The sequence below is a fragment of the Carcharodon carcharias genome (genome assembly GCF_017639515.1).
Source record: "Carcharodon carcharias isolate sCarCar2 chromosome 37 unlocalized genomic scaffold, sCarCar2.pri SUPER_37_unloc_1, whole genome shotgun sequence".
Lineage (NCBI taxonomy): Eukaryota > Metazoa > Chordata > Chondrichthyes > Lamniformes > Lamnidae > Carcharodon > Carcharodon carcharias.
The window spans coordinates 5,196,190-5,222,669 of NW_024470758.1; the positions used below are offsets into that span (position 1 = coordinate 5,196,190).

Below are 26,480 nucleotides of genomic sequence, written 5' to 3' on the forward strand. Positions count from 1 at the left end.
AGACTGCGCTAATATTATTCTTGAAATGGTGAACAATATCACCCAGAATTCCAGGCGACTGGGAATACGCCCTATCTCCATCAGAAGGGTCTCACTGCGCAGCTGCGGGAAGGCCCAGCCACCGGAAAACGCCTGCTGCACGAAGCATGCGCAGTGCGGCACCAGGAAGATGAACGTGGGTGATCATCGCCTCATTAACACCGACTCTCAGCGCCGCTGCCGCGGGGACGGGGAGCGGGTCGGCGCCGTGAAGCCGATGGCGCAGCGCTTCCCCCATCCTCGCCCCCGCTTCCCGGATTCTCCCGTTTGCACCGAGTCTTTGATGCGGTAACAGAGAGGGTTGGGGAGGGTGATGCTGTTCATGTGGTTTACATGGATTTCCAAAAGGCATTTGATAAAGTCTCACACAACAGACTTGTGAACAAAGTTAGAGCTCATGGAATAAAGGGACAGAGCAACATGGATATGGAATTGGCTGAGTGACAGGAAACAGAGGGTAGCGGTGAATGGTTGTTTTTCAGACTGGAGGAAAGTTTAAAGCGGAGTTCCCCAGGGGTCGGTGTGAGGACCCCTGTTCTTTCTGATATAAATTAATGTCCTAGACCTTGGTGTACAGAGCATCATTTAAGAATTTGCGGAGTTCATGAAAGTTGGAGGTATTGTGAACAGTGAGGAAGATAGTGTTAAACTTCAACTGGATATAAGTGTAAAAACAGAAAATGCTGGAAAAACTCAGTTCTGACATCATAACCTGTGGAGTGAGAAACAGAGTTAACTTTTCAATTCTGTATGACCCTTCTTCAGATCTAAAGATATAGACAGAATATAGGCAGGTTGGTGGAATGGGTAGACAAGTGGCAGTGGTAAAAGTTTGGGATCAGAATGCCCTGGGGAGCATGCACAATCTGTGCCTGGGAAAGTCAATGCATTGGATACAGCGGTTTCTCGGGCACAGAATTGTGGGAGTTGCAGCCACCATGAGCAGATGTCAGTAAGTGTTTTATTACAGGCTGATTGTCAGTGACCTGAAATGTGTTCTCTGTTTCTCTCACCGCAGATGATGCCTACCTGCTGCATCTTTGCAGAATTTTCTGTCTTTATTTAAGACTCCCAGCAGCCACATGATTTTGACAGTGAATTATTGCAGGTATTTCTCACAAAACCAAGGCCAGAAACACAAACTGACAAATGAGGCGTCCTTTTGCATCAGGGTGGATGTTGGATATGGAAGTCGGTCTCTCGCTTTCTGTGAAGGTATGTTCTTGTTGGCTGACTTTCAACTGGGGTATAGATGGAGAAGTAGTTGATATGTTTAACCTTGAGTACTTTTGAGACCAGTAGAGCCTATCTATTTCTGATAAAAGGACAGAAGCAAAAATCATTAGCTGTTTCCTGTACTGTAAGAGACTGAGAGAAAGTAAATTCCACACTCTGATTTGGTGACAGAGAGTGACAGACTGAGTTAATTCCACCCAGCGTCATATACTGTGAGAGATTGACAGGTAGTTCATGCATAGAATCATAGAACGGTCACAGTCCAGGAGGTGGCCATTCAGCCTGTCATGTCTGTGCTGGTTATATTCATCTTGTGCCACTTCACCACCTTTTCCTGTAGCTCTGCACATTTTTCCTTTTCAGTTAATCCAAATCTCTTTTGAAGACATTGTTTGAACCTGCCTCCATCATACTACATAAGAACGTAAGAAATAGGAGCAAGAGTTAGCCATTTGTCCACCCTAGCCTTCAATGCCATTCAATAAGATCATGGATGATCTGATTATGGCCTTTGTTATTCACAATAAGAGGTTGTGGTGGAAGAATTAATCCAGGCTGGTCTTTTTGTTCAAGCTGGTTTATTTTCAAGACAGCTCCTCAGTGCTACAGACTTCCAAGTAGCTTCCCCACAGAGTGTTCCAGCTGTATCTTTTTATTCTGTTTAGGTGGGGTAATCAATGCACATCACCTGTTAACTAACAATAACAAGGCTTTTGTCATTCCAAAATCTGTCTAATTCAGCTTTGAATATATTCAATGACCCTGCATCCACTGCTGTCTGAGGTAGAGAATTTCAAAGATTAAAGATCCTTTGAGAGAAGAAATTCCTCCTCATCTTTGTCTTAAAAAGGAGACCCATCATTTTGAAACTCTGCTCCCCCCACCACCTTGTTCTAGATTCTCCCGTGAGGGGAAACATCCTCTCAGCATCTTTCCCCCTCAGAACATTTTAAGATCTAATAAGATTACCTCTCATTCTTCTAAACTTAAATGACGATTGGCCCAAACTGCTCAATGTTTCCTCAAGGGACAACCCCTCATCCCAGGAATAAGCCGAGTGAACCTTCTCTGAGCTACTTTTGTTTTGGAAAATTATACTTTATTCATAAAATATCTGAAAGATCATTACAAAACATTTCCAAATGGCCATCACAAAAAGTGCAATCATATTCAACTTTTCCACATGGATCACGAGGAGCAATTAATACCAGCAATGAACATGACAGTATTTTCAATATGGTCATCACAGACAGTCAGACAGTGCAATGGTATTGGAGTTATCAATATACAACATGTTGCACTCTGAAGTGCTTCAATACAATTGAGACAGATGTAGCTTTCACTATATACATTCCTTGTGAGTCATACAGCCGAGGGGTCTATACAATTCTCAGCCCCTCGGTGCACTATGGCAGAAAGGTCTTAGACAGTGACCTTTCCCCATTGCGCCTTTGTGGCGGCTGCCCCAAGCTTTAGTGCGTCCCTCAGCACGTAGTCCTGGACCTTGGAATGTGCCAGTCTGCAACATTCAGTCGGGGGCAACTCTTTGCAGTGGAAGATCAACAAGTTTCGGGCAGACCAAAGGGCATTTTTTACCAAGTTGATGATCCTCCAGCTGCAGTTGATGTTTGTCTCGGTGTGTGTCCCTGGGAACAGCCCATAGAGCACAGAGTCCTGTGTCACAGAACTGCTCGGGATGAACCTCGACAAAAACCGCTGCATCTCTCCCCAGACTTTCCACAAAGGCACATTTCACAAGGAGGTGAACAATGGTCTCTTCCCCACTACAGCCACTCAAGAGCAACGTGCGGAGGGGGTGAGACTCCTGGTATGTAGTAAGGATCTGATAGGGAGGGCCTTTCTCACCACCAGCCAAGCTACATCTTGGTGCTTGTTGGAAAGTTCTGGTGATGAGGCATTCTGCCAAATGACTTTGACAGTCTGCTCGGGGAACCACCCGACAGGATCCACCATCTCCTTTTCCCACAGGGCCTCTAGGACATTACGTGCCGACCACTGTCTGAAGGACTTGTGGTCAAAAGTATTTCTCTGCATAAATTCTTCCACAAGAGACAGGTGGTACCGCACGGTCCAACTACTTGGAGCGTTCCGCGGCAGTGTGGCCAGACCCATCCTTCGCAACACTGGGGACAGGTAGAACCTCAGCACGTATTGACACTTGGTGTTTGCGAACCAGGGGTCTAGGCACAGTTTGATACAGCCACACACAAAGGTGGCCATCAGAATGATGGCGATGTGGGGCATATGTCCCTCCTTCAACAAGATGACGAAAACTGTACACAGTGTTCGAGCTGTAGTCTCACCAATGCCCTGTACAGTTGCAGCAAGGCATCTCTGCTTTCATTCTCCATCGTCTTTGCAATAAAGACCAACGATCCATTTGCATTCCTAATTACTTGCTCGAATTACATGTTAACTTTTTGTGATTCATGTCCAGGATCTGTCCGAACCACAGTATTTTGCAATCTCTTCACATTTATATAACGATCTGCTTTTCTATTTTTCCCACCAAAGTGGAAATCCTCACATTTTCTGATAGGATAGTCCACGTGCCACATTTTTCCCACTGACTTAACATATCTATATTGTTTTGTAGATTCTGTGTCCTCCTCACAACTTCCTTTCCCACCTATCCATGTATTGTCAGCAATTTTGTCTAGTCTGTCCTTTCATCTGAGTCATTAATATAAATTGTAAATAGCTGAGAACCCAGCACTGATCCCTGTGACACTCTGCTAGTTGCAGTTTGTTAACCTGGAAGTGACCCACTTCCATAGATTAACAGAGACAGAGAGTTAATTACACACATTATTATAGATTGACAGAGAGTGAATTCCACACACTCAGAATAACTGTGATTGACAGTGTATTAATTCTGCACACACACACAGTTACAGAGATTGACAGAATGTTCATGTCACACTGACACATAGTAATGGAGACAAAAAGATCTCGAGTTAATTCCACACTCTCATACAGTAACAGAGACCAACAGACACAGAAATAATTCCACACACACATAAAGTAATGGAGACTGATGGGGAGTCAATTGTGCACTCACATACAGTAACAGAGATGGAGGGAGAGTTAATTCCACACTCGCATGCACTAATAGAGGCTGACACATACAGAATTAATTCCACACTCATACAGACTAATGGTCAATGATAGGTCAAAAGTTACTGTATTTCCGCCCTGAAACACAGTAACAGAGATTGACGGATAGAGAGTTAATCATGCCCTCATGTACAGATGACAGATACTGGGGATTAGTTAATTCCACGTTCACATACAGTAGTAGAGATGGATAGATATAAAGTTAATTCCACACACTCGTACAATAACAGTTACCTGGTTCACGCTTGAAGAATTCACCTGACTTGCGTCACACGGCCTCTTCATTGTTTCATGATATTTTCTATCTTCCTCATCAACCAAGGAGCCCTGGCTTTGGTTCCTCTCCATTTCCCCCTTATTGGAATGTACCGACTCTGTACCTGAAATACCTCCTCCTGAAAGATCCTCCATTGTTCTGTTACAGTTTTTCCTGTCAGTCTCTAATTCCATTTTACCCTGGCTAAATCCCCTCTCCCCCCATTGAAGTTCACTCCCTTCCAATCACTCTTACCCAAGGGTTCACCCACAGACACTTGGTTCACGTGGCCAACCTTGGCCCACCTCCTTCCCCAGCACCAGATCCAGCAATGCCTCCTTCTGGTCGAGAAAGTTCTCCTAAACACATTTCATCAATCTCCAGACATCACCACTCTATAGTTCATATCACTTTTAAAAATAAGGGGTCGGCCATTTAAGACAGAGATGAGGAAATTTTTTTTCCAATCGGAAGCTATTGTGTCTTTGAAACTCTCTTCCTCAAAAGATGCTCGAAGCAGAGACTTTGAATATTTTTAAGGCAGAGATAGATTCTTGATAATCAAGGGAGTCAAAGCTTATCAGGGATAGGCCCGGATGTGGAGTTGAGGTTACAATCAGATCAGCCATGATCTTATTGAATGGTGGAGCAGGCTCAAGGGGAGGAGTGGCCTACTCCTCCTAATTTATATCTTCCTATGTTCTTATACATCTGTGATTTCCCTGCAGATGTGCTCCTCTATCTCCCTCTCTCTCACCTTTTTGGAGGCCAATTGAATATCCCCGTGAGTGGGATCATCCTCTTATTAATCCTCAGCTCCAAGAAATGAATTCTGCCCTTGTCCTTTTGAGGATATTGTCTCTTACCAAGATTACAGTGACTTCCTTAATTAGTACCACCATCCCACCTCCCTTTTCCCTTCTCTATCTTTTCTGAACACTTTGCATCATTGAATATTAAGCACCCAGTCCTCACCATTTTTAAGCCACGTTTTTGTCATTGCCACGACATCATATTCCCACATGGCTATTTGTGCTTCTAGCTCATCAACATTATTCACCACACTTTATGCAATAACACACATGTCCTTGTATCTCTCTTAGATTCCTTCTTCATCTACTCCTATCTTGTATGTTCCCACTTCTTCCACAGTTATTCCTCAGTTCTGCTTCTATTTCTGATGCCCACCCCTTGCCTATTTAGTTCAAACCCTCCCGAAACACACAAGTGACCCTCCCCATGAGGAAATTGGTCCCAGTCCTATTAAGGTGCAACCTATTCCTTTTGAATATGTGTTTCCTGCCCCAGAACTGGTCCCAATGTCCCAAGAATGTGAAACCCTCCCTCCTGCATTTGCCTCAAACCACATATCGATTCTCCCCATCTTCACATTTCTGCTCTCACTAGCACGTGGCACTGGCAGTAATCCAGAGATTACTCCCTTTGATGGCCTACTTTTTAATTACCTCCCTAGCTGCTGGGAATTCTGACGGAGGGACCTCAATACCTGTCCCCCCTGTGTCATTGATACTGACGTGTACGACAACCTCTGGCTCACTCCCTTCCCCCTGCAGAATATTCTGTACCCTCCCCGTGATGTCCTTTACCCTGGTACCAAGGAGAAAACAGACCATGTGGGACTCTCAATGACGGTGACAGAAATGCCTGTCTGTCCCCCTGACTATGAAATCTCCAATAATGACTGCATTTCTACTCATTGCTGTTCCATTCTGTGCAGTTTCTTGCCCATTGGTGCCATGGTCTGGACTGCACTCCTTCAGGGTGTCACCATTCCCAGCAGTCTCCAATGCTGAATACCGGTTTGACAGTGGCACACACCCCGAAGACTCCTGCATTTCCTGCCTCTTCCTACTCTTTCGATGGCCACCCATCTACTATCCTGAGCTCTCTCTCTCTCCCTTTGAGGTGTTCAGCTCCTGGAATGTACGATCCAGCGATCTCTCATCCTCCCTGATGCTCCACAGTGACTCCAGCTGCCCCTCAAGCTCGGAAATCCTGAGCTTGAGCTCAAGCAGCTGGAGACACTTCCTGCACATGTGGCCCCCAAGACATATGAAGTGTCCTGAGGTTCCCACATGGGGCAGGAACTGCAAACAACAGGTCACAGCTGGCCATCCATGATCTAAATAAACCTCTATTCCCTCTTTTAGAATCCAGTTTGTACCTTGTTTAAATTGTTATTTATATTAAATACCTCAAGACTGTTCTGCACTAATACTCTTATAATTGCCCCGATCAAAATGTTTAATTTTCCAGCTCCTTGTTTAATCAATGCCTCATTTAGAGAAATCTGCACAAACCAACCAGCTCCCTTCTTTCCCCTGATATCATGCTTTGACTATTTATTATAAACATGGCCGGTTTGCTCCAAACCCTCCCTCACAGCTCTTTATCCACCTTCCACTCTTACTCTTCTCTCATTCTCTCTCTCACTACTCCTCTCTGGCTGCTCTGCCGCTGCTCTTTATCCACCCTCCAGTCTCACTCAGCTCTCACTCTCACTCACCCTCAGCTCCTCCACAGTCCCAAGTTTCTGACTGTTTAGGAAATTCTCTGATCTTTCTTTGCTCCAAGATGGATGACCTCACACTTCCCCATGTTGACCATCATCGGCCACAGTTTTGTTCACTCACTGAATCTGTCAATGAGCCTTTGAAACTTGCTGCTCCCACCTACACTACTAACCATGTCACCTAACCTAGTGCCATCAGCAAACTTGGATATAGGCTGGAAGTATTTCAAATTTAAGAGCTCTGGGAATGCAAACACAACAGCCAGCTGACGTGACAGAGAATCAGTTCTGTATAAATCTCTCCACGCTGAAAAACAGCCATTCACCACTACTTTCTCCTTTCTGTCCCTTATTCAATTTTGCATCCATGTTGCACCTACCCCTTTAGTCCCATCTGCTTGAATTTTACTAACAAGTCTTTTTTCAAACCCCTTTGGAAATCCTGACAAACACCATCAACCTCACTACCCTGGTCAATGTTCTTTGAAACTTCATCAAAGAACTTCATTAAGTATTTGCCATGATTTTCTGTTAACCAATCTGTGCTGGTTGTCATTTATCAACCCATGTTCTACCAAGTGACAATGAATTTTGTCCTGGATTATTGTGTCTCAATGTTTCCCCACCACCAGCATTAGACTAACTGGTCTGTTGTTCCTAGCTTTATCCCTCTCCATTATAAACATGGATATAACATTAACAACCTGCAGTTCTCCGGCTTCACTTCCATATCCAAGGAGGTTTGAAAGATTGTGGCTCGAGCTTCCTCTATTTTCCACCTTCCTTCCCTCAGGAATCCAGGATGTATCCCATCCAGGTTATGTGGCGTTTCTACTCTGAACACTGCCAACCTTGTGATGGCCTCCTCTTTATCTATTTTCATCCTATCCAATTTCTCCACCAGCTCCTCCTTTACTGTGAGATTAGCAGCATCCGCTTGTTTTGTGATGACAGATGAACTGTTCTCATTTAGTACCTCAGCCCTCTGCCTCCACAGATCTCCTAATCAGCTGACCTTTTCAGTAACTGTCTATACATTGGTAAAAGCCTTCTGTTTGTGGTTAGGTTACCTTCTAATCTTTTCTCATACACTCTCTTGGCTGACCTAATTTCCTTTTTCAGCTCTCCTCTGTGCTTTCTATATTCTGCTTGGTTCTCGATATGTATTATGAATCTGACAATTATCATCATGCCTCTTTGCAGTTCCCACAGAGCAGAGGATGTGTAGATAACAGCTCTCAGCTGTCCCAACACTTCACTGAAATGAGCCATTTAATTAAAGTTCTTGTTATTTAGAATGTTCCTCTCTTTCTCTCATCTACTTTTGCTGTTGTCTCTCGGTTTCAATTACACATCAGCTCCTTCCCCATCTGCACCTAATCCCCACTCTCCACAAAATCCACATTTTAAACTCTTCACTCTGCAATTCACTCTCTCTGTGTTTGAGCTTGCAGGTCACTCTGGGACTTTTTGTAAAATAATTGTTCTACTTTATTTATTCGAAAACAGTTTGTTTTTAAATTATCAATTCATTTGCACTGTAATTCTAGTTCATCGGAATTCAATGTTTCAATAAATTGGAATGCAAGAAAATCTAGAGATGACTTACTTGTTCTGCAATGACGTGTCTATTCCACTTAGTTCATTAAACCCTGTTCTAAACAGAAAGCTTAATCCAGATAATATCTCGACCTGATGAACTGATGATGCACAGAACTCTCAGCTTTTGACAGGAGTTATTCCACTTTAGATTTTAACTTGTTCGCTGGTGTTGATTTACTTGGATTCTTCACCCTATTTCTCTGCTGTCCAATGAAGTTCTCCCAGCAGAGTTCTCAATAATGATTTGATTTTTCCTCACAGGATTTCAATCTTGATGGTTTTTGAACTGTTTTATTCAAGGATTTAGTTTTGTAACTAGCTCTAGCTCCCTAGCTCTCTTCATGATCAGACAGGAAGTTTAACTGCTGCATTTTCAAGCAGCTGACAGCTTAATTTGAAAAATCATTGTGACAGGATTTTGGGTTTGAGCCGAGTCACAAATCTGGTTGTGATGCCTTGTGGCTCCAGCTGTCATGTGACCTGCCAGGGGATGACCTCATAATTGTCCCAATCATGTAGCTGTTGATTGGTCAATTTCTTAAACACTTTCATTGGGACTGACCTGGTCGCAGTCGCCTTTGGAACACAAAGGTGTTTTTTTTCAAATCCCACACCGGAATTTGTGTGTAACAAAGAAGACTGATACTCTAGTACAGCACTGAGGGAGGGCTCCACTATTCAAGGTGTTATCCTTCAGAAGATGCATTAAAACGAAGCTTCCTCCAGCCTCTCATTTTGTTGTAAGTGATTCCATGGTGCTCTGCCGAAGACACGAGCAGTGACGTTATTTTCCTCCCACCGCCCGCACCCCCCACCCCCCCCGCCCCCCCGCCTGTGCAGTCGCTGATATTTATGTCTCAATCAACAGCCCAAAACATGGTCACATTGTTGCTTTTGGAGGTTTATTATGTGCAAATTAGCTGCCTCTTTCTGACAGAAAGTGTCTGTTCCTTTTCCCTGAACGAGTTTCAGTTTTGCACAAATAAAACATGAAATTTGACTGAAAACTCAACTCAAGTGGGACTCAAAATCACAACCAATGCATTAGTAATAAAGGATAGAGGGTTTAATTGATCAGAGTGTGTGATGGACTAATGCTTTCTGTATTAATTACCAATTTCATTGAGATAATATTACAGAGAGGGAAACGACTGGATTTTAATTCCACTCCTATGGCCACTACTCCCAAAAACACCATGGAATTGGGTCAACAGCCAGATGTTCCTCCACTGAAATACCCAAATGCTGATCAAAGGATTCACAGCTGGTAAAATCTGGGAAATGCAGCTTGGATAGGATACTGCAACATTTACTGGGAGCTGCGCTGTGTGTAGGATTCTAGTTCTGAACTGGAGATTTTCAATATTGAGAGAATAATGGCATCAACAAATTTCGACAGGGCTGCACCTCATTTCTGTTCCCTCCAGTAACTATTGAGCACAGATCCAGAGTTAACCCTAGAATCATAACCCACATCAAAGATTGAGAGCAATAAAATAAACCTCACATTCACACAGAAAATCGGACAGGGTGAACTACTGAACAAATCCAACATGTTACCAGGCATTGACAAACTGCACAATACACACACACAGCACCAGAGTCTGACAGAATTAAGCCCATTACTCACAGCACCAGCGACTGACCAGTACAGAATAAATCACCCACTCACTACAGTAAAAGAGACAGACAAGTGCAGAATGAATCCCACATCACACATAGTACAGCTGACCAGTAGATGCAGAATACATCTGAGACCGTTTGACATTCAGAAGTTGAGAATGAATCAGACTTTCACACAGTGCCAAACACTGAGACACAGAGGAATCATGAGCACACGTTCAGAATCAAAGTCTGATAGAGACAGAATGAATCCCACAGTCATTAATGAAAATGAAAATAGCAGAAGATGGTTTCAATCCATCAACCTCTGGGTTATGGGCCCAGCACGTTTCCGCTGTGCCATTCTGCTAGATGGGGAGGTAGTGCCACAGTGTTATTGTCACTGGATGAGTATTCTAGAGACCCAGGGGACCCAGTTTCGAATCCCACCATGGCAAATTGTGAAGTTTGAAATCAAAACTCTGATTGTCAATTGTCGTCAAAAACTATGCAAAACCTGCCTCTTTTACATGATCCGACTGGTAACTCCAGGTCCCTGACCTGCAGGAATGTGGTTGTCTCTTAAATACCCTCTGAACAAGGGCAATTAGGGAAGGACAAAGTTGTGCACAGCATCAGGGATTGAGTGTTACAAAATGTATCTAACACTCAGACAGATTACCAGACCCTGACAGACAAAATGAATCCCACTCTCACATACAGCATCACAGACTAACAGATGGAAAATATGTTTCAAAGATTCCCAGATATTGAGAATGACTCCCACATTCTTGTTCAACACTTGACACTGACAGATACAGACTGAATTCCACACTCACATTGAGCAGCAGATGTTGGAATGTCCAAAATTAATCCCACCTTCAGACACAGAACCAGGCTCTGACAGTGAATGAGAAGTGCACAATCAGATAGTACCATAGACTGAACGATCTAGAATCAGTACCACATTGACTTACAGTGCCAGAGACTGACAAACACAGGATGAATCTCATTTACAGACATTTACAGGGACTAACAGGTATAGAATCAATCTAACACTCATATTGTGGTCGAGAATGACACATACAGCATTTATCCCAAACTGGTATATCATAGAAACTAGGATCAAGAGTAGGCCATTCGGCCCTTTGAGCCTGCTCCACCATTCAATATGATCATGGCTGATCCTCTATCTCAACGCCATATTCCCTCTTACTCTCCATATCCCTTGATGCCCCAAATATCCAAAAATGTACCAATTTCTTTCTTGAATATACTCTGTGACCCGCCCTCCACAGCCTTCTGTGGTAGAGAATTCCACAGGCTGACCACCCTCTCATTGAAAACGAGACCATGAAGCAGCACTGAAACATCTTTATGGGGCATGTGGAACATTCCTTGTTCCAGTCCTACTCGGCCCCCTCCCACAACTCTTTCTTCGGTACACCGATGACCATTTCTGTGCTGCTTCGTGCTCTCACCTGAACCTGGAAAAAATGATCAATTTTGCTTTCAATTTCCATCCCTCCATCACCTTCATGGTCTATCTCTGACACTTCCCTTTCTTGACACCTCTGTCTCATTTTCTGGCGATAGGCTGTACATCAATATTCAATACAATCCACACTGGTTCTCCCTTATCTTTTCTCCAAAAACTTCAGTAGATTAGTTAAGCATGATTTCCCTTCCATAAACCCATGCTGACTTTGTCTAATCCTATTAATGCTTTCCAAGTGTTCTGTTACCATGTCTTTTATAATAGACTCTAGAATTTTCCCCACTACTGATGTTAGGCTAACTGGCCTGTAGTTTTGTTTTTTCTCTCCCTCCTTGTTTAAATAGTGGGGTTACAATTGCCACCCTCCAATCTGTAGGAATTGCTCCCGAGTCGAGAGATTTTCAATGATGACCACCAATGCATCCAGTATTTCCAGGGCCACTTCCTTTAGTAGTCTGGGATGTAGATCATCAAGTCCTGGGGATTTTTCAGCCTTTAACCCCGTTAATTTCTTGACCACAATTTTTTTTAACTAATACTAGTTTTCTTCAATTCCTCCCTCTTGCTAGACCCTTGGTTCCCTAACATTTCTGGAAAAGTATTTGTGTCCTCTTTTGTGAAGACAGAACCAAAATATGTGTTCAATTCTCCTGCCATTTCTTTGTTCCCCATTATAATTTCCCCCATTTCTGACTGTAAGGAACCTACATTTATCTTTGCTAATCTTTTTCTCTTCACATATTTATAGAAGCCTTTACAGTCAGTTTTTATGTCCCTTGTAAGTTTAATCTCATACTCCATTTTCCCCTTCTTGGCGAATCTTTTTGTCCACTTTTGCTGAATCCTAAACTGCTCCAAATCTTCAGGCTTGCTCTCTTTTCTGGCAATTTAATCTGTCTCCTCTTTGGATCTAATACTATCCCTAATTTCTTTTGTAAGCCATGGTTGGGCCACCTTTCCTATTTTATTTTTGTGCCAGACAGGAATGAATAATTGTTGTAATTCATGCAGATGTTCCTTAAATATTAGCCATTGCCTATCCACTGGTTAACCTTTGAAGTTCGGTTCCCCAGTCCATTATTGCCAACTCGCGTCTCAGACCTTTGTAGCTCCTTTTATTTAGGTTCAGGACCTTCGATTTGAATTCAACTTCTTCACTATCCATCCTAATGAACAATTCCATCATTTTATGGTCGCTCTTCCCCAAGGGAATTAATTCTTTCTCATTGCATGGTACCCAGTCTATGATAGCCTGCTCTCTAGTTGGTTCCTCAATGTCTTGGTCCATAAAACCATCACGTACACACTCCAGGAAATTCTCCTCCACAGAATTATTGCTGTGTGGTTTGTCCAATCTGTATGTCGATTAAAGTCACCCACAATTACAGTTGTATCCTTATTGCATGCATCTCTAATTTCCTGCTTAATGCCTTCCCTTACATCTCCATTACTGTTTGGAGGCCTATGGACAACCAACGTTTTCTGCCCCTTGGTGTTTCTTATCTCCAGCCAAACAGATTCCACATCATGATTTTCCGAGCCAATATCCTTCCTCACTATGGCATTGATTTCCTCCATTACTAACAATGCCACCCAACCTCCTTTCCCTATTGGTCTGCTGTTCCTAAATATTGAATACCCCTGGATGTTCAGTTTGCATCCTTGATCACCCTGTAGCTATGTCTTCATAATTGCAACTATATTATAACCGTTTATATCTATTTGCACCGTGAATTCATCTACCTTATTGCAAATGTTCCACACATTAAGATATGATGCCTTTCAACTTTTCTTTAACTTTGTAACCACCTTCGCTTTATTTTGCACTCTGATCCCATTTGTTTTTCACACTTTTTTTCTGTCTTTCACTTTTGCTTCTTACTTTTCTGCCTTTTGTTTCTATCCTTGTTTTCCCCTCCTCTGTCTCCCTACTCAGGTTCCCATCCCCCTGCCATTCTAGTTTAAACCCTCCCCAACCACACTAGCAAACACTTTCCCCCACCACCTCCACCCCACCCCCAACCTCTCCACCCCCAAGGACATTGGTTTTGGTGCTGCCCAGATGCAACCTGTCCTGTTTGTACTGGTCCCAATTTCCTCAGAACTGGTCCCAATGTCCCAGGAATCTGAATCCCTCCCCCCTACAACATTTCTTTAGCCACGTATTTATCTAATATATCCTGTTATTTCTACTCTCGCTAGCACGTGGCACTGGTAATAATACTGAGATTGCTACCTTTGATGTCCTACTTTTTAGTTCACATCCTAACTCCCTATATTCAACTTGTAGGAGCTCATTGTTTTATTTTTTACCTATGTTGTTGGTACCAATATGCACCATGACCACTGGCTGTTCACACACACCCACACCTCCCCCCCCCCCCCGCTTCAGAATTCCCTGCAGCTCTCTGGGACATCCTTGACCGTGGCACCAGGGAGGCAACAGACCATCCTGGAGTCTATTTTGTGGGCCACAGAAACGCCTGTCTGTTCCCCTTACTATTGAATCCTTGATCACTATAGCCCGGCCACTCTCCTTCCTCCCCTCTTTTGCAGCAGAGCCACCTGTGATGCCATGGACTTCTGCTGCTTTCCCCTGAGACATTGCCTCCCCAAACAGTATCCAAAACAGTATATATGTTAGAGGGGAATGGCCACAGGAGACTCCCGTACTACTTGCCTCCCTCCACTCTGCCTGGTGGTCACCCATTCCCTTTCTGCCTGTTCAGTCTTTACCTGCAGTGTGACCGCCTCACTGAATGTTCTGTCCCCGATAATCTCAGCATCGCAGATGCTCCAAGGTGAATCCATCCGCAGCTCCAGCTCCGAAATGTGGTTAGCCAGTAGCTGCAGCTGGACGCACTTCCTCACACATGCTCACCAGGGTCACTGGAAGTGTCCATGAATTCCCACATAGCACAGGAGGAGCATATTGCGGGTGTGAGCTCTGCTGCCATGAGTTCCCTTTAAATTAAGCTTCTTAGTTACTCCCTTTTAAAGAATACTAAATACACTACGGTCCTTATTCCACTCCTACTACAAAGTCCTCACATTATTTTGTTTAAACTAATGGACTGCAGCAGTTTAATTAATAGAATAAGTAGAAGTACTTACCTGACCTACTTACTGCGTCATATTTTGAATTGTGATGTTACTTTGAACTCCACCGCCTGGAGGCCCTGAGGGTACGCCTCTGCTCTCCGGACTTGCCCTCCGTCAGAGGGAGAGAATGAAATCCCCACTCACATGCACCGCTAACTGACAGATGCACAATGAGTCTCAAACACCATCACAGTCAGATACAGAACGACATCAACAATCACTTTCAGTCCCAGAGACTGACAAGCACAGAATGAATCCCAGACACTCTCACTGTAGCACGGCCTTACAAACAGCGAATGAATCCCAAACTCATGCACAATATCAGAGTGAGTAAATCCCACACTCGCACACATTATCAGGGGCTCTCTGTTACAGATGGAATCTCGCTTTCCCGTATAGTCTCCCTCTGTGGAGAAGGGACCCTCGCAAAACAATCAGGCGACGTTCCCCGATGTATAGTAAAACACTGAGGAACTGGGGCTGGCGAGAGTCTTTGTAAATGTATTTCGTGACTAAAGTAAATGGGCTGATGACGGGGTGGAGGAGGAGTGGGGGCGAGAAATCACAATCTGATTGGCCTGTTTCCATATCCAATCCTGAAATTATATACTTAGAGGCTGGTTTAGCCTTTAAACTGTCCATTCAGAGTCATCTTTTCCCAATCCTTCATTAGCATAGATCTGGGAGACTGTCTATTTAATCGGCGCTCGGAAGGGGTTTGGTTTATTTCTGTGTCTGAAAGGGAAGATGGTTGATGAGAAGAAACCAGCTCCCAAGAAGGGAGCCAAGAAAGCCTTAAAGAAACCGCTAGCAAAGGGCGGCAAGAAGCGGCGAAAGTCGAGGAAGGAGAGTTACTCCATCTACATCTACAAAGTGATGAAGCAGGTTCACCCCGACACCGGCATCTCCTCCAAGGCCATGAGCATCATGAACTCGTTCGTGAGCGATATTTTCGAGCGCATCGCGGGTGAGGCTTCCCGCCTGGCCCATTACAACAAGCGCAGCACCATCAGCTCCCGGGAGATCCAGACCGCCGTGCGCCTGCTGCTGCCCGGGGAACTGGCCAAGCACGCCGTGTCGGAAGGGACAAAGGCGGTGACCAAGTACACCAGCTCCAAGTAAAACCCCACAATGGACTGAACAACACATTCACAACACAACGGCTCTTTTAAGAGCCACCCACAATCTCAACGAAGGAGCTGCATCCAACACCTTCCTACTCGGTAATTATATAAAATAACTTCCACTGCTGTTAGTGTCTCCTGTCCTGTAACCCAGACACTAACCCTTTAATTAGCTCCTCGGCCTTCGCTTTGTGCTGAAAGCTGTTATTCTGTTATTTTCACAGTCTTTAAGTGACCTCATTAGCTGCTGTTTTTAGCGGTAATGGTCCCTTCCCTCAATTCCTGAAATAGTTATTGATTCATCATTTTATTAACAGTAATTTTCCGCAGGGTTCCAGCCGGAGTGGGATTATTACAGAGCGGAATAAGGACAGTCTGAGGACTCGATCCGCTCCCTCTTTACAGCGAAGGGTGTTCGGTTCAGAGTGAAGCCTGAACGGAATGTTTCCCTCCTGGGAAAGCGGGGAACAGGGATTGATTCCCGCCCGGGACAGTTAGAAAGCGACAGGAGAATGAACCACATTTAAACAAAATGTTAAAACCCGCGCCTGCGATTGGTGACGGCACGAGCTGAATAAAACCAAATAAAGAGAAGGGATTTGAAATCTCAGACCAAGGACGACATTTACTTTAATCCGCTTCTTTCCCGCAGTGAAATTGGCGGGCTTTTTAAAATGGACAATGCTACTGGTTCTGACGGTTATGGCAAATCCCGCCCTCTTCTGTTTCCGTTTGTCTGATTGGTGAAGAATATAGGCAAATAAGGTGGATTGAACAGAGACCAATCAGACGAGTTTTCAGTTTATGAGAACAGTAAATGTTGGAGAAATTGTTCATTTTTTGGGAAAGTGTTTGTGAGATTGTGGAATGACAGGAAGAGGAAAGACCGGCGGGAAAGATTTCCTGTTTGTGTCCCGTGCGTTCGCAGTCAGATCCACCGACGTCAAGCCGGTGTTCTTCTCTGACCACTGCCTCCTACTGGCTGAATGCCATTTAGAGGAAGACCAGAGGGTGGGCAGGGGGGCGCGTGGAAGCTAAACGTGCAACTGCTGACCCCAGAGAACATTGAGGAGCTCAAGAGGGATTACAAAGGTTGGAGAACCGTGAAATCCCTCTTTGAGTCCCTGACACACTGGTGGGAAGCGATCAAGGGAAACATCAAGAGGTTTTTCATCCTCAAAGGCGCCCAGAAAGCTAGAAAGGAACAGAGGGAAATGTCCCGACTCCAGAAAAACATGCAGAATCTGCTGCAGGCTGCAGTCAATGGGGGTCGATGTCAAGGAGGATCTCCAAGAGGTGAAATGAAGAGCCAGCAAGCCTCGCTCTTTGCCTCGGAGGCCTCCAAGGTCATCTTCCAGCCCAGAGTCCGCTCCGTGGAGCAGGATGAGACATGCTCACGTTTCTTCTTCCAAAAGGTACACAGAGAGAGCTCTGTGATCAGCAGCCTGAAGGAAGAAGACAGCTCAGTAAAGTCATTGCAGTCCGACATTTTGAGGATCAGCAAATCCTTTTGTGCCGGATTGTATGACGTGCAGCCCACAGACAGCACTTCCAGTCCTTCCTGTCCTCTATCATGGAGGTCTTAGATGACAGTACATGGGAGAGCATGGACAAACCGCTAACACCTGACGAACTGACTAAGGCACTTGAGTCCTTCGAGAAGAGTAAAACTCCTGGAAGCGACGGCTTGCCAGCTGAGTTCTATTCAGCTCTGGGACTGGATCAGCCCAGACCTGCTAGAAGTGTACAAGAGTATACTTCTGGCTGGCAGCATGTCAGAATCCATGAGGAAAGGCATCATCACCCTCATCTACAAGCACAAGGGAGAAAGGGAGCAAATTAGAAATTGGTGATCCATTTCACTGTTGAATGTGAACTATAAGATTCTGTCCAAGGTCATCGCTAATCGGGTCAAGTCCGCTCTGGAATTGGTGATCCACCCTTATCAGACCTGCACTGTGCTGGGCAGGAAGATCTCTGACAGCCTCGCGCAGCTCAGGGATACGATTGCCTATGTGCAGGACAGGGGTGTGGACACCTGCCTCATCAGCCTGGATCAGGAGAAGGCCTTTGACAGAATATTGCACACCTACATGGTGGATGTGCTCTCCAAAATGGGGTTTGGGGAGGGAATTCGCAATTGGATCCAACTGCTCTACATTAACATCAGTAGCACAGTCTCAATCAATGGGTGGGAATCAGATAGCTTTCCTATTAAATCTGGAGTCAGGCAGGGCTGCCATCTCTCCCCTGTCCTGTTTGTGTGTTGCATAGAACTCTTTGCTGAGTCCATCAGGAAGGATCCGGACATAAGAGGAGTGACAATCCCAGGCAGTGGAGGCTCTCAGGTCAAAGCCTCCCTGTACATAGAAGATGTTGCCATCTTCTGCTCGGATCTGCTGTTGGTGCTCAGACTGATCCACATCTGTGACCAGTTCGAGCTGCCCTCGGGAGCCAAGGTAAATTGTGGGAAGAGTGTGGCCATGTTCTTTGGGAACTGGGCTGACCGATACTTTGTCCCCTTCACCATCAGGGCTGACAGACTGAAGGTGCTGGGGATATGGCTCTGAGGGACTGGGACATGCGTTAGAAACTGGAAGGTGTGAGTGTCTATGGTGAAAAGAAAACTGGGCATGTGGGAGCGCTGCTCTCTCTCCATTGTGGGTAAGAACCTGGTCATCAAGTGTGAGGCACTCTTGCTTTGCTATATGTGGTGCAGATCTGGCGCATTCCACAATGATCTGCAATGGCGATCACCCAAGCCATCTTTCACTTTATCTGGAGGTCGAAAATGGATCGTGTCCACAGGAATGTGATGTACAAGCCTATAGATAAGGGGGAGTGGGGAGGACGGGGAACGTGCCCAACATCGCCCTCATACTGATGGCCACCTTTGTGTGCGACTGCATCAAGCTGTGCGTAGACCCTCAGTACGCAAACACCAAGTGTCACTATGTGCTGAGATTCTACCTGTCCCCAGTGTTGCGATGGATGGGTCTGGCCACACTGCCGCGGAACGCTCCAAGCAGTCGGACTGTCCCGTGCCACCTGTCCCTTGTGGAAAAATTTATACAGAGAAACACCTTTGACCACAATCCATCAGGCAGTGATCAGCACGTAACGTCTTAGAGGCCCTGCAGGAAAAGATGAGGGTGGATCCTTTGCGATGGTTCCCCAAGCAGACTGTCAGAGTCATTTGGCAGAATACGTCATTGCTATAACTTTCCAACAAGTGCCAAGATATAGCTTGGCTGGTGGTGAGAAAGGCCCCCCCCCGGTCAGATCCTTCCTACACACCAGGAGTTTTACCCCCTCTGCACATTGCCCTTGAGGTGGCTGTGGTGGGGGACGAGACCATTGTTCACCTCCTTGTGGATTGTGACTTTGCAAAGAAGGTCTGGAGAGAGATACAGTGGTTTGTGTCGAAGTTCATCCCGAACAGTCCTGTGACAAAGGATTCTGTGCTCTACGGGCTGTTCCCAGGGGGACACACCAAGACAAACATCAGCTGCAGCTAGAGGATCATCAACTCGGTGAAAGATGCTCTTCGGTCTGCCTGAAACTTGTTGATCTTCCAGTGCAAAAAGTTGTCCCTGACTGAGCGTTGCAGACTGGCACATTCCAAGGTCCAGGACTACGTGCTGAGGGACGCATTAAAGCTTGGGGCAGCCGCCGCAGAGACGCAATGGGGAAATGTCGCTGTGTAAGACCTTTCTGCCACAGTGCACCGAGGGGCTAGGAACTGTTGAGAGCCCCTTGGGCTGGACAGCTCCACATGAATGTCTGCATTAAATACTATTTGTATTATAATTGTATTGAAGCACCTCAGAGTGCAGCACGATGTTGATTACTCCAATACCATTGTCTGATTCTCTGTAATAACCATGTTGATATCATTGAAATATTCATTGATTGTATTGATGCACCTTGTGATCCACGTGTAAAAGTTGAATCAGATTGTCCTTTTGTGATGGTGATTTTGAAATGCTTTGGAATGTTCTTCCAGATATTTTATGAATAAAGTATATTTTTCAAAAAAAAGTCTGGAAGAGGAAAGACCGGCGGTAAAGCTCGGTCCAAGGCCAAGTCTCGCTCCTCCCGGGCTGGACTGCAGTTCCCGGTGGGCCGTGTTCACAGGCTCCTGAGAAAGGGCAACTATGCTGAGTGTGTGGGTGCCGGAGCCCCGGTCTATCTGGCTGCTGTGCTGGAGTATCTGACGGCTGAAATCCTCGAGCTGGCCGGTAACGCGGCCCGGGACAACAAGAAGACCCGTATCATCCCCAGACACCTGCAGCTGGCCGTCCGCAATGATGAGGAGCTCAACAATCTGCTGGGAGAGGTGACCATCGCTCAGGGCGGGGTGCTGCCTAATATCCAGGCCGTGCTGCTGCCCTAGAAAACCAGCGCCGCTGCGGGCTCGAAGACCAAGTGAAGCGGCCATCCTTTAATCTTTTCAGAGCCACTCACAGGATCAGTGAAAGGGTGACCTATTGTCTGTCTGTGGCGTACCAAAGCTGTAAGTGGTTGTGCACCAATAATAGCGAAGCAAGAACTCTCACAACATTTGAGAAATATTTAGATGAGCCCTCAAAACACCACAACAAAAGGAGGCCAAGTGCCGGAGAATTGGATTAGAATAGATAGGTGCTTGATGGCCGGCCTGGGATATGATGGGCAGAAGGGCCTGTTTCTGTGCTGTATAACGTTGTGACTTCTCCAGTGCAACAACATCCTTCCCATACGGTCAGATCAGATGTATCCCAGGCTGCTGTGGGAGGCAAGGGAGGAGATTGCAGTGACCCTGATATTAATTTTCAAATCATTCATGACCACAGGAGAGGTGAAAGGACTGGAGGACAGCTAATGGGTACCATTATTCAAGAAGGGTTGTAGGGATAAACCAGAGAGCTGTAGGCCAGTGAGTCTAACGTCAGTGGTAGGGAAGCTGTTTTTTTTTTACATTTGAGACAGAATTAATTTCCACATGGAGAGGCAAGGATTAACCAAGGATAGTCAGTCCGGCACTGACAGGAACGGCTTGTTTCTTTGCTGTATAACTGTGACTAACGACAACCATATCTGAGCACTGGAGGGTTACTCTTGGACAATCGCTTCTTGTTCATAGTGTTGCCTTATAATGACAATGAGTATTGACTTCCCTGTGCACGAAATGTATTTATGCACATTGTAAATGCCGCAATTCATAGATAAGAATATCCCAGAGCCCAAAAATATTCGCAGTTCTAATCTGCGCTACAAGTGATAACGGTTTCATCTGTAATCTCTCAATTCCACATGAGCTATGTCGACAAGACAAAGCTACTTGGAGCAAGGGAGAATAAATTGTAACCGATAGTGATGTTCTGGTGTGCTTAACAGGAGATCGCAGCTCTTTCATCTGTCGATTTAGTGGCTCTTAAAAGAGCCGTTGTTGTACTTGGTGCTGAAGCCGGGTTTTAGGCGCGTTCCCCGCGGATGCGGCGGGCCAGCTGGATGTCTTTGGGCATGATGGTGACTCGCTTGGCGTGGATGGCGCACAGGTTGGTGTCCTCAAAGAGCCCCACCAGGTAAGCCTCGCTGGCCTCCTGCAGGGCCATGACGGCCGAGCTCTGGAAGCGCAGGTCTGTCTTGAAGTCCTGAGCGATCTCTCGCACCAGGCGCTGGAAGGGCAGTTTGCGGATGAGCAGCTCGGTGGATTTCTGGTAGCGGCGGATCTCCCTCAGAGCCACAGTGCCGGGTCTGTAGCGATGAGGCTTCTTCACTCCGCCCGTGGCTGGAGCGCTCTTCCGGGCCGCTTTGGTAGCCAGCTGTTTGCGGGGAGCTTTCCCTCCGGTCGATTTGCGCGCTGTCTGCTTGGTCCTGGCCATTTTCTGAACAGATTCACCACAATCTGAGATACAAGGACTATTAATACAGTCTGCTCCACAATCCGCCTTTTTAAACTCTGTGAGGAACCGCCCCGAACAGTAATTGGCTGCAGCCTTACTGCCCAGGCAGTTTCATCCAAATCTAACCAATGAATTAATCCCTGGCAACTCAGGTCCTCATTGGTCGAGTTGCTTTTAATTGCCCATTTCAAAAATTCCGCCTTTTTTTGCAGCCGTTTTCCGTTTCGACAATAGACTTCGTTCGTCCACTATTTCCTAATCCCAATGAAATTCCAATTCTTGTAACCTGTCCCGGCAATTTTTAAACCCGGCATCATCCTAGTGAATCTGCTCATTTTTGGACAGAAACACCAGTCTGTTGTTTGAACTGTGTAAAGTCAGTGCTCAATTTCCCAGGCAACAACTGAAGGACTGTCCATTGCTCCCTACAGCACAAAAAGCCCTCGAAATTGCCCCTCGCTTCGAGGTCTGGAGTGGGTAATAAAATAGAAGCGGTGCTGGGAGCATCAGACCACTTCCCATTGCCCTCATTCTGGGCTGTTCATGCTGATAAAGAGCGGGAACGGGAGCGGCTCGAATCTCCCCTGTTCCCGGTCTGAGTCCTGACGAACATACGTGCGAATAGGAATTAGGAGCAGGAGGCCACTCAGCCCATCGAGCCTGCTACGCCATTCAGTGAGATCATGGCTGCTCTGATTTTAACCTGAACTCCACTGGCGGATTGAACGGCTGATGTTAGAGGGACCGCCAGATCCTGTCATTACTATCCGACTCATTATTCATCTAGAAAATATCAATTAGTGGAGAGACTTTTCAATATCAGTGCAAAATGTGCCATCCGGGTAAATAAACAACGAGCAAACTGAGGTTCTCAGTACATTCCCCGTCAGAACAAATCAGGCACTAACATTCCCGATCACAGCCCATCCCAGCTCCCGTTCCCAGGTCTCTGCTCTCTCTGAGAGGCGGTGCGTGGCTCTTAAAAGAGCCTTTGTTGTGTGTTTGGTAGAAAGGGTCGAGTTGTTTAGCCGCCGAATCCATAAGAGTGCGACCCTGGCGTTTCAGAGCGTACACCACATCCATAGCAGTGACCGTCTTGCGCTTGGCGTGTTCAGTATAGGTGACCGCATCCCTGATCATTCTCCAGGAAAACCTTCAGCACCCCGCGAGTCTCCTCATAGATCAAACCCGAGATCCGCTTGACACCGCCACGGCGAGCCAGGCGGTGGATTGCTGGTTTGGTGATGCCCTGGATATTATCACGAAGCACTTTGCGGTGCCGCTTTGCTCCGCCTTTACCCAGTCCTTTGCCTCCTTTCCTCTGCCAGACATGATGATTCTTCACTCAGATCGCTGTTGAATATCAGAGATGAGCTGTTTCGGTTCTTCTTTTATACAGCCCTCCCTGACCTGACTGAGAAACGGGCATAGAATGAGAGGCGGAGTGGGGAGGAGACTGAGTGACAGACAGAACAGATTATTTTTAATAATCCAGCTCCGCCCCCTTCCTGCTAGAACAGAAATTCTTTAGAAAAATATCGACAATGGAAGTGAACCCAGCGCTCGGCACAAAACCTATAGATTAGAGCTTCAAATTAAACGGTTCTAAAAACCCGCAGCTTTTAAATAAAGAGTTTTACAATTAAAATTCAGTAATATTCCCGCCCAAGTACATACACTACACCCTGTCAAATCCGCCTGTTTCCACTTCACTCCCAGCTTCTGTTCTATCCCCACACACCTCCCCTCCAGGCGGGTTGAGCAGTTTACCGACACCTCACTCCAGCTGAATTAGACAAACTCATGTGTTGGACTTTGAGTTGTAACGCGAGGTTTCTCCGCCCGGGTTACTGTCTTACAAACTCTCACCCTGAATCTGTGAAAAGGATACGAGCAGAAACTGACAGAGCAGCTGAACAAATCCCCAGTTACAATGGGGCACGGACACCGCTCTGTTTTATTGCAGAGTGGGGGAGGGGCTGGGTATAGTGCATGTCAGTTAAATACCGGGAATTTTCAATTTAATATAAATCATTTGTATGAAACCTGCTCCCAGCTTCGGGACAGGGACATTTGATTCAGGGAATCAGCTCTTTCCTGAGAGACGTGGGGGGCTCTGAGAAGAGCCTTTGTGTTCAGAGGTTTACAATTTGCTCGGCTGGTTTCACTTCTTTCCTGGCGCTGCTTTCTTAGCCTTTGCTGTTTTCACTTTGGGCTTGGCCTTCGATTTATCCACTTTTTTTAAAGCCTTTCCGCCCGTGAGCTTCTTGGCGGGAGATTTTTTCTTCAGCGCTGCTTTCTTCACCGCCTTTTTTGGAGTTGCCGCCTTCTTGCTGCTTGTTTTCTTGACTGTTGCTTTCTTCGCTGGGGATTTCTTGGCTGCTACTTTCCTGGCTGGAGATTTCTTGGCTGCTGCTTTCTTTGTTTTCACCTTCTTGGCCGCTGGTTTCTTTACTAAAGATTTCTTGGCTGTTGGTTTCTTCTCCTTCTTTCCCACTTTCCCCTGGGATTCCTTCTTAGGGATTTTGAAGGAACCGGAGGCGCCCTGTCCCTTTACCTGCACCAGGGAGCCGCTCTCCACCTTCCTCCTGATACTTAACCTGATCTGGGAGCCCAGCTTCCCCACATCGACACCGCTGCCAGACAAAGCTTTCTTTATCGCGGCCAGGGACATCCCCTTGCGATCGCTGCAACCCGCCACAATCTTCAGGATCTGTTCGCCTAACTTGGGACCGGCTGCCTTCGATCGGGGAGCCGCCTTCTTCTTCTTGGGAGGTTTGACTTGAGCGGCAGCGGCTGGAGGAGCCGTTTCGGCGGCTGCAGTATCAGTCATATCCGAGACTCTGTGGAAAATCTCTCTGACAGTCAGAACTGGATCAGAAATGAAACCAGTGGTGGCGGCTCAGAGCAACTTAAAGGCAGAGAGCGGACGGGGCAGAGACAACCTGCTGTCAGCTCCCAGCTCCTCCAGCTTCTGTGTTTCTCTCTCCTCATAAACTCCCCAATTCCAGTTCAAATTGGATATTTCAGATTCCCACACCCGCTTCCTTCTGTTAACAAAATCCGAATCTTTGTTGTCGAGAAAGTTCCATCGAATTAAAGGCAGCAATTTCGATTTAAACCCGTTTCTTTGCTGCTTTGATCGCGCCCTCTCAGCCGAGCGCTGACTTCTTCTCTGTGTTTCCACTGAAATCTTGAAATTAACGAAGTATTTCCCGTAAATTCCATCTTCAGGGCTGAGCAGGGGAGCATCGCGATCCAGTTACAGGGAAATCGTGTGATTTTACACAAGAAGGACTTGGAAATCTGGCGCTGAGGCCGGACACACAAACACAGTGACATTAGTCTAACCCGCCTGCCCCTTTAACTCACTCTCGCTGATACAATGTTCACATCTGCACATTGACAGGGCAAACTCTGTCTCAGACTTACAGCTCCCAGGATAGGCTTTCCTCTCCTCTCGGCCTGTGTTGTGGATTCTCGGGGATTAGTAGTAGTTTCCAGCTCAGTAACTGTTAAACCCTCTGAGACCGGAGTTGCTCACAGTGTCTGTTCCCCAGATTCAGGAGACTGCAGCAAATCACAGGGTTAACCCGTAACTGGTTTAAATTATTGTCTTGTTCACAAACAGACTAATTTTTGATCATTTGAAGATACAGATTGTGTGCACTCAGCCACTAAACAACAGTGCCCCTCCTTCATATGGAATTCAATAGAGAGGGGCTTGAGGGATAGACAGAGACAGAGTGAGCGAGGGCAGTGAGACACAGACGATCAGACAATAGATCCATCAGTTGCAGAAATTCCTGGAAATTATGGCTCCATCCATAAAATTTCTCCTGGAGAGGCAGAAGCTGCAACCTCAGTTCTAACTGATACTGTAGCAGAGACACATTATTAATCCTGCACTCAGGGACAGTGCTGTGTTTTGACAGAAGAGCTAGGGAGAGGAGGCTTAACTTAATGGTCCAGTTCTAAAAAGTGTGCAGAGTCAGAGGGCCCGAAAATCTTTAAATCTTTGTAGGTGACAGGAGATTTTGAGAGAGTAGTTAGGAAAGCAGATGGGATCCTTGATTTCATCAACAGAAGTGCTGAGCATAAAAGCAGGAACGTTATGTTTAACCTTTATAAAGCTCTGGTTAGGTTGCAACTAGAATAATGCTCCCATTTCTGGTCACCACACTTTTGGAAGGATGTGAGGGTCTTTGAGACGGTGCAAAGGAGATTTACTAGAATAGTTCCAGGGATGAGGGGTTATAGCTGCAAGGTTGGTTGGAGAATCTGAAGCTGCTCTACTTGAAGAAAACGAAATTGAGGGGAGGTCTAAGAGAGGTGTACAAGGTTATAATAGGTTTAGATCAGGTAAACAAAGGAAAGTTGTTCCCATGAGCTGAGGGTAGAAGGATTAATGGACACGGATTTAAAATTTAAGACAAGATGTGCAGGGGAGATGTGTGCAAGA

General features: G+C 45.9%; 2 protein-coding genes, 1 long non-coding RNA gene and 1 pseudogene across 3 annotated transcripts; 2 read left to right on the forward strand and 2 right to left on the reverse strand.

Annotated features, from left to right (window-relative positions):
- Window positions 1-239: 239 nt before the first annotated feature.
- LOC121274578 lies at window positions 240-17,078 on the forward strand. The gene is made up of 3 exons (XR_005942273.1): window positions 240-327; window positions 1,058-1,254; window positions 16,461-17,078. It is a non-coding gene; the product is annotated as an uncharacterized LOC121274578 (long non-coding RNA).
- On the forward strand, window positions 15,739-16,158 carry LOC121274554 (histone H2B 5). The gene has a single exon (XM_041181893.1). It carries the CDS (start codon window positions 15,754-15,756, stop codon window positions 16,126-16,128), a length of 375 nt encoding a protein of 124 aa, XP_041037827.1. The 5' UTR covers window positions 15,739-15,753; the 3' UTR covers window positions 16,129-16,158.
- A 5,964-nt stretch (window positions 17,079-23,042) lies between the features above and the next one.
- On the reverse strand, window positions 23,043-23,823 carry LOC121274501 (annotated as a pseudogene).
- A 307-nt stretch (window positions 23,824-24,130) lies between these two features.
- Window positions 24,131-24,884, reverse strand: LOC121274515 (histone H1-like). The gene has a single exon (XM_041181852.1). The coding sequence runs from the start codon at window positions 24,849-24,851 to the stop codon at window positions 24,183-24,185; it is 669 nt and encodes a 222-aa protein (XP_041037786.1). The 5' UTR covers window positions 24,852-24,884; the 3' UTR covers window positions 24,131-24,182.
- Window positions 24,885-26,480: the final 1,596 nt, after the last annotated feature.

Bases quoted from the DNA above. Each gene is read 5' to 3' on its own strand.
- LOC121274554 (XM_041181893.1), top strand. From the start codon at position 15,754: ATGGTTGATGAGAAGAAACCAGCTCCCAAGAAGGGAGCCAAGAAAGCC.
- LOC121274515 (XM_041181852.1), bottom strand. From the start codon at position 24,851: ATGACTGATACTGCAGCCGCCGAAACGGCTCCTCCAGCCGCTGCCGCT.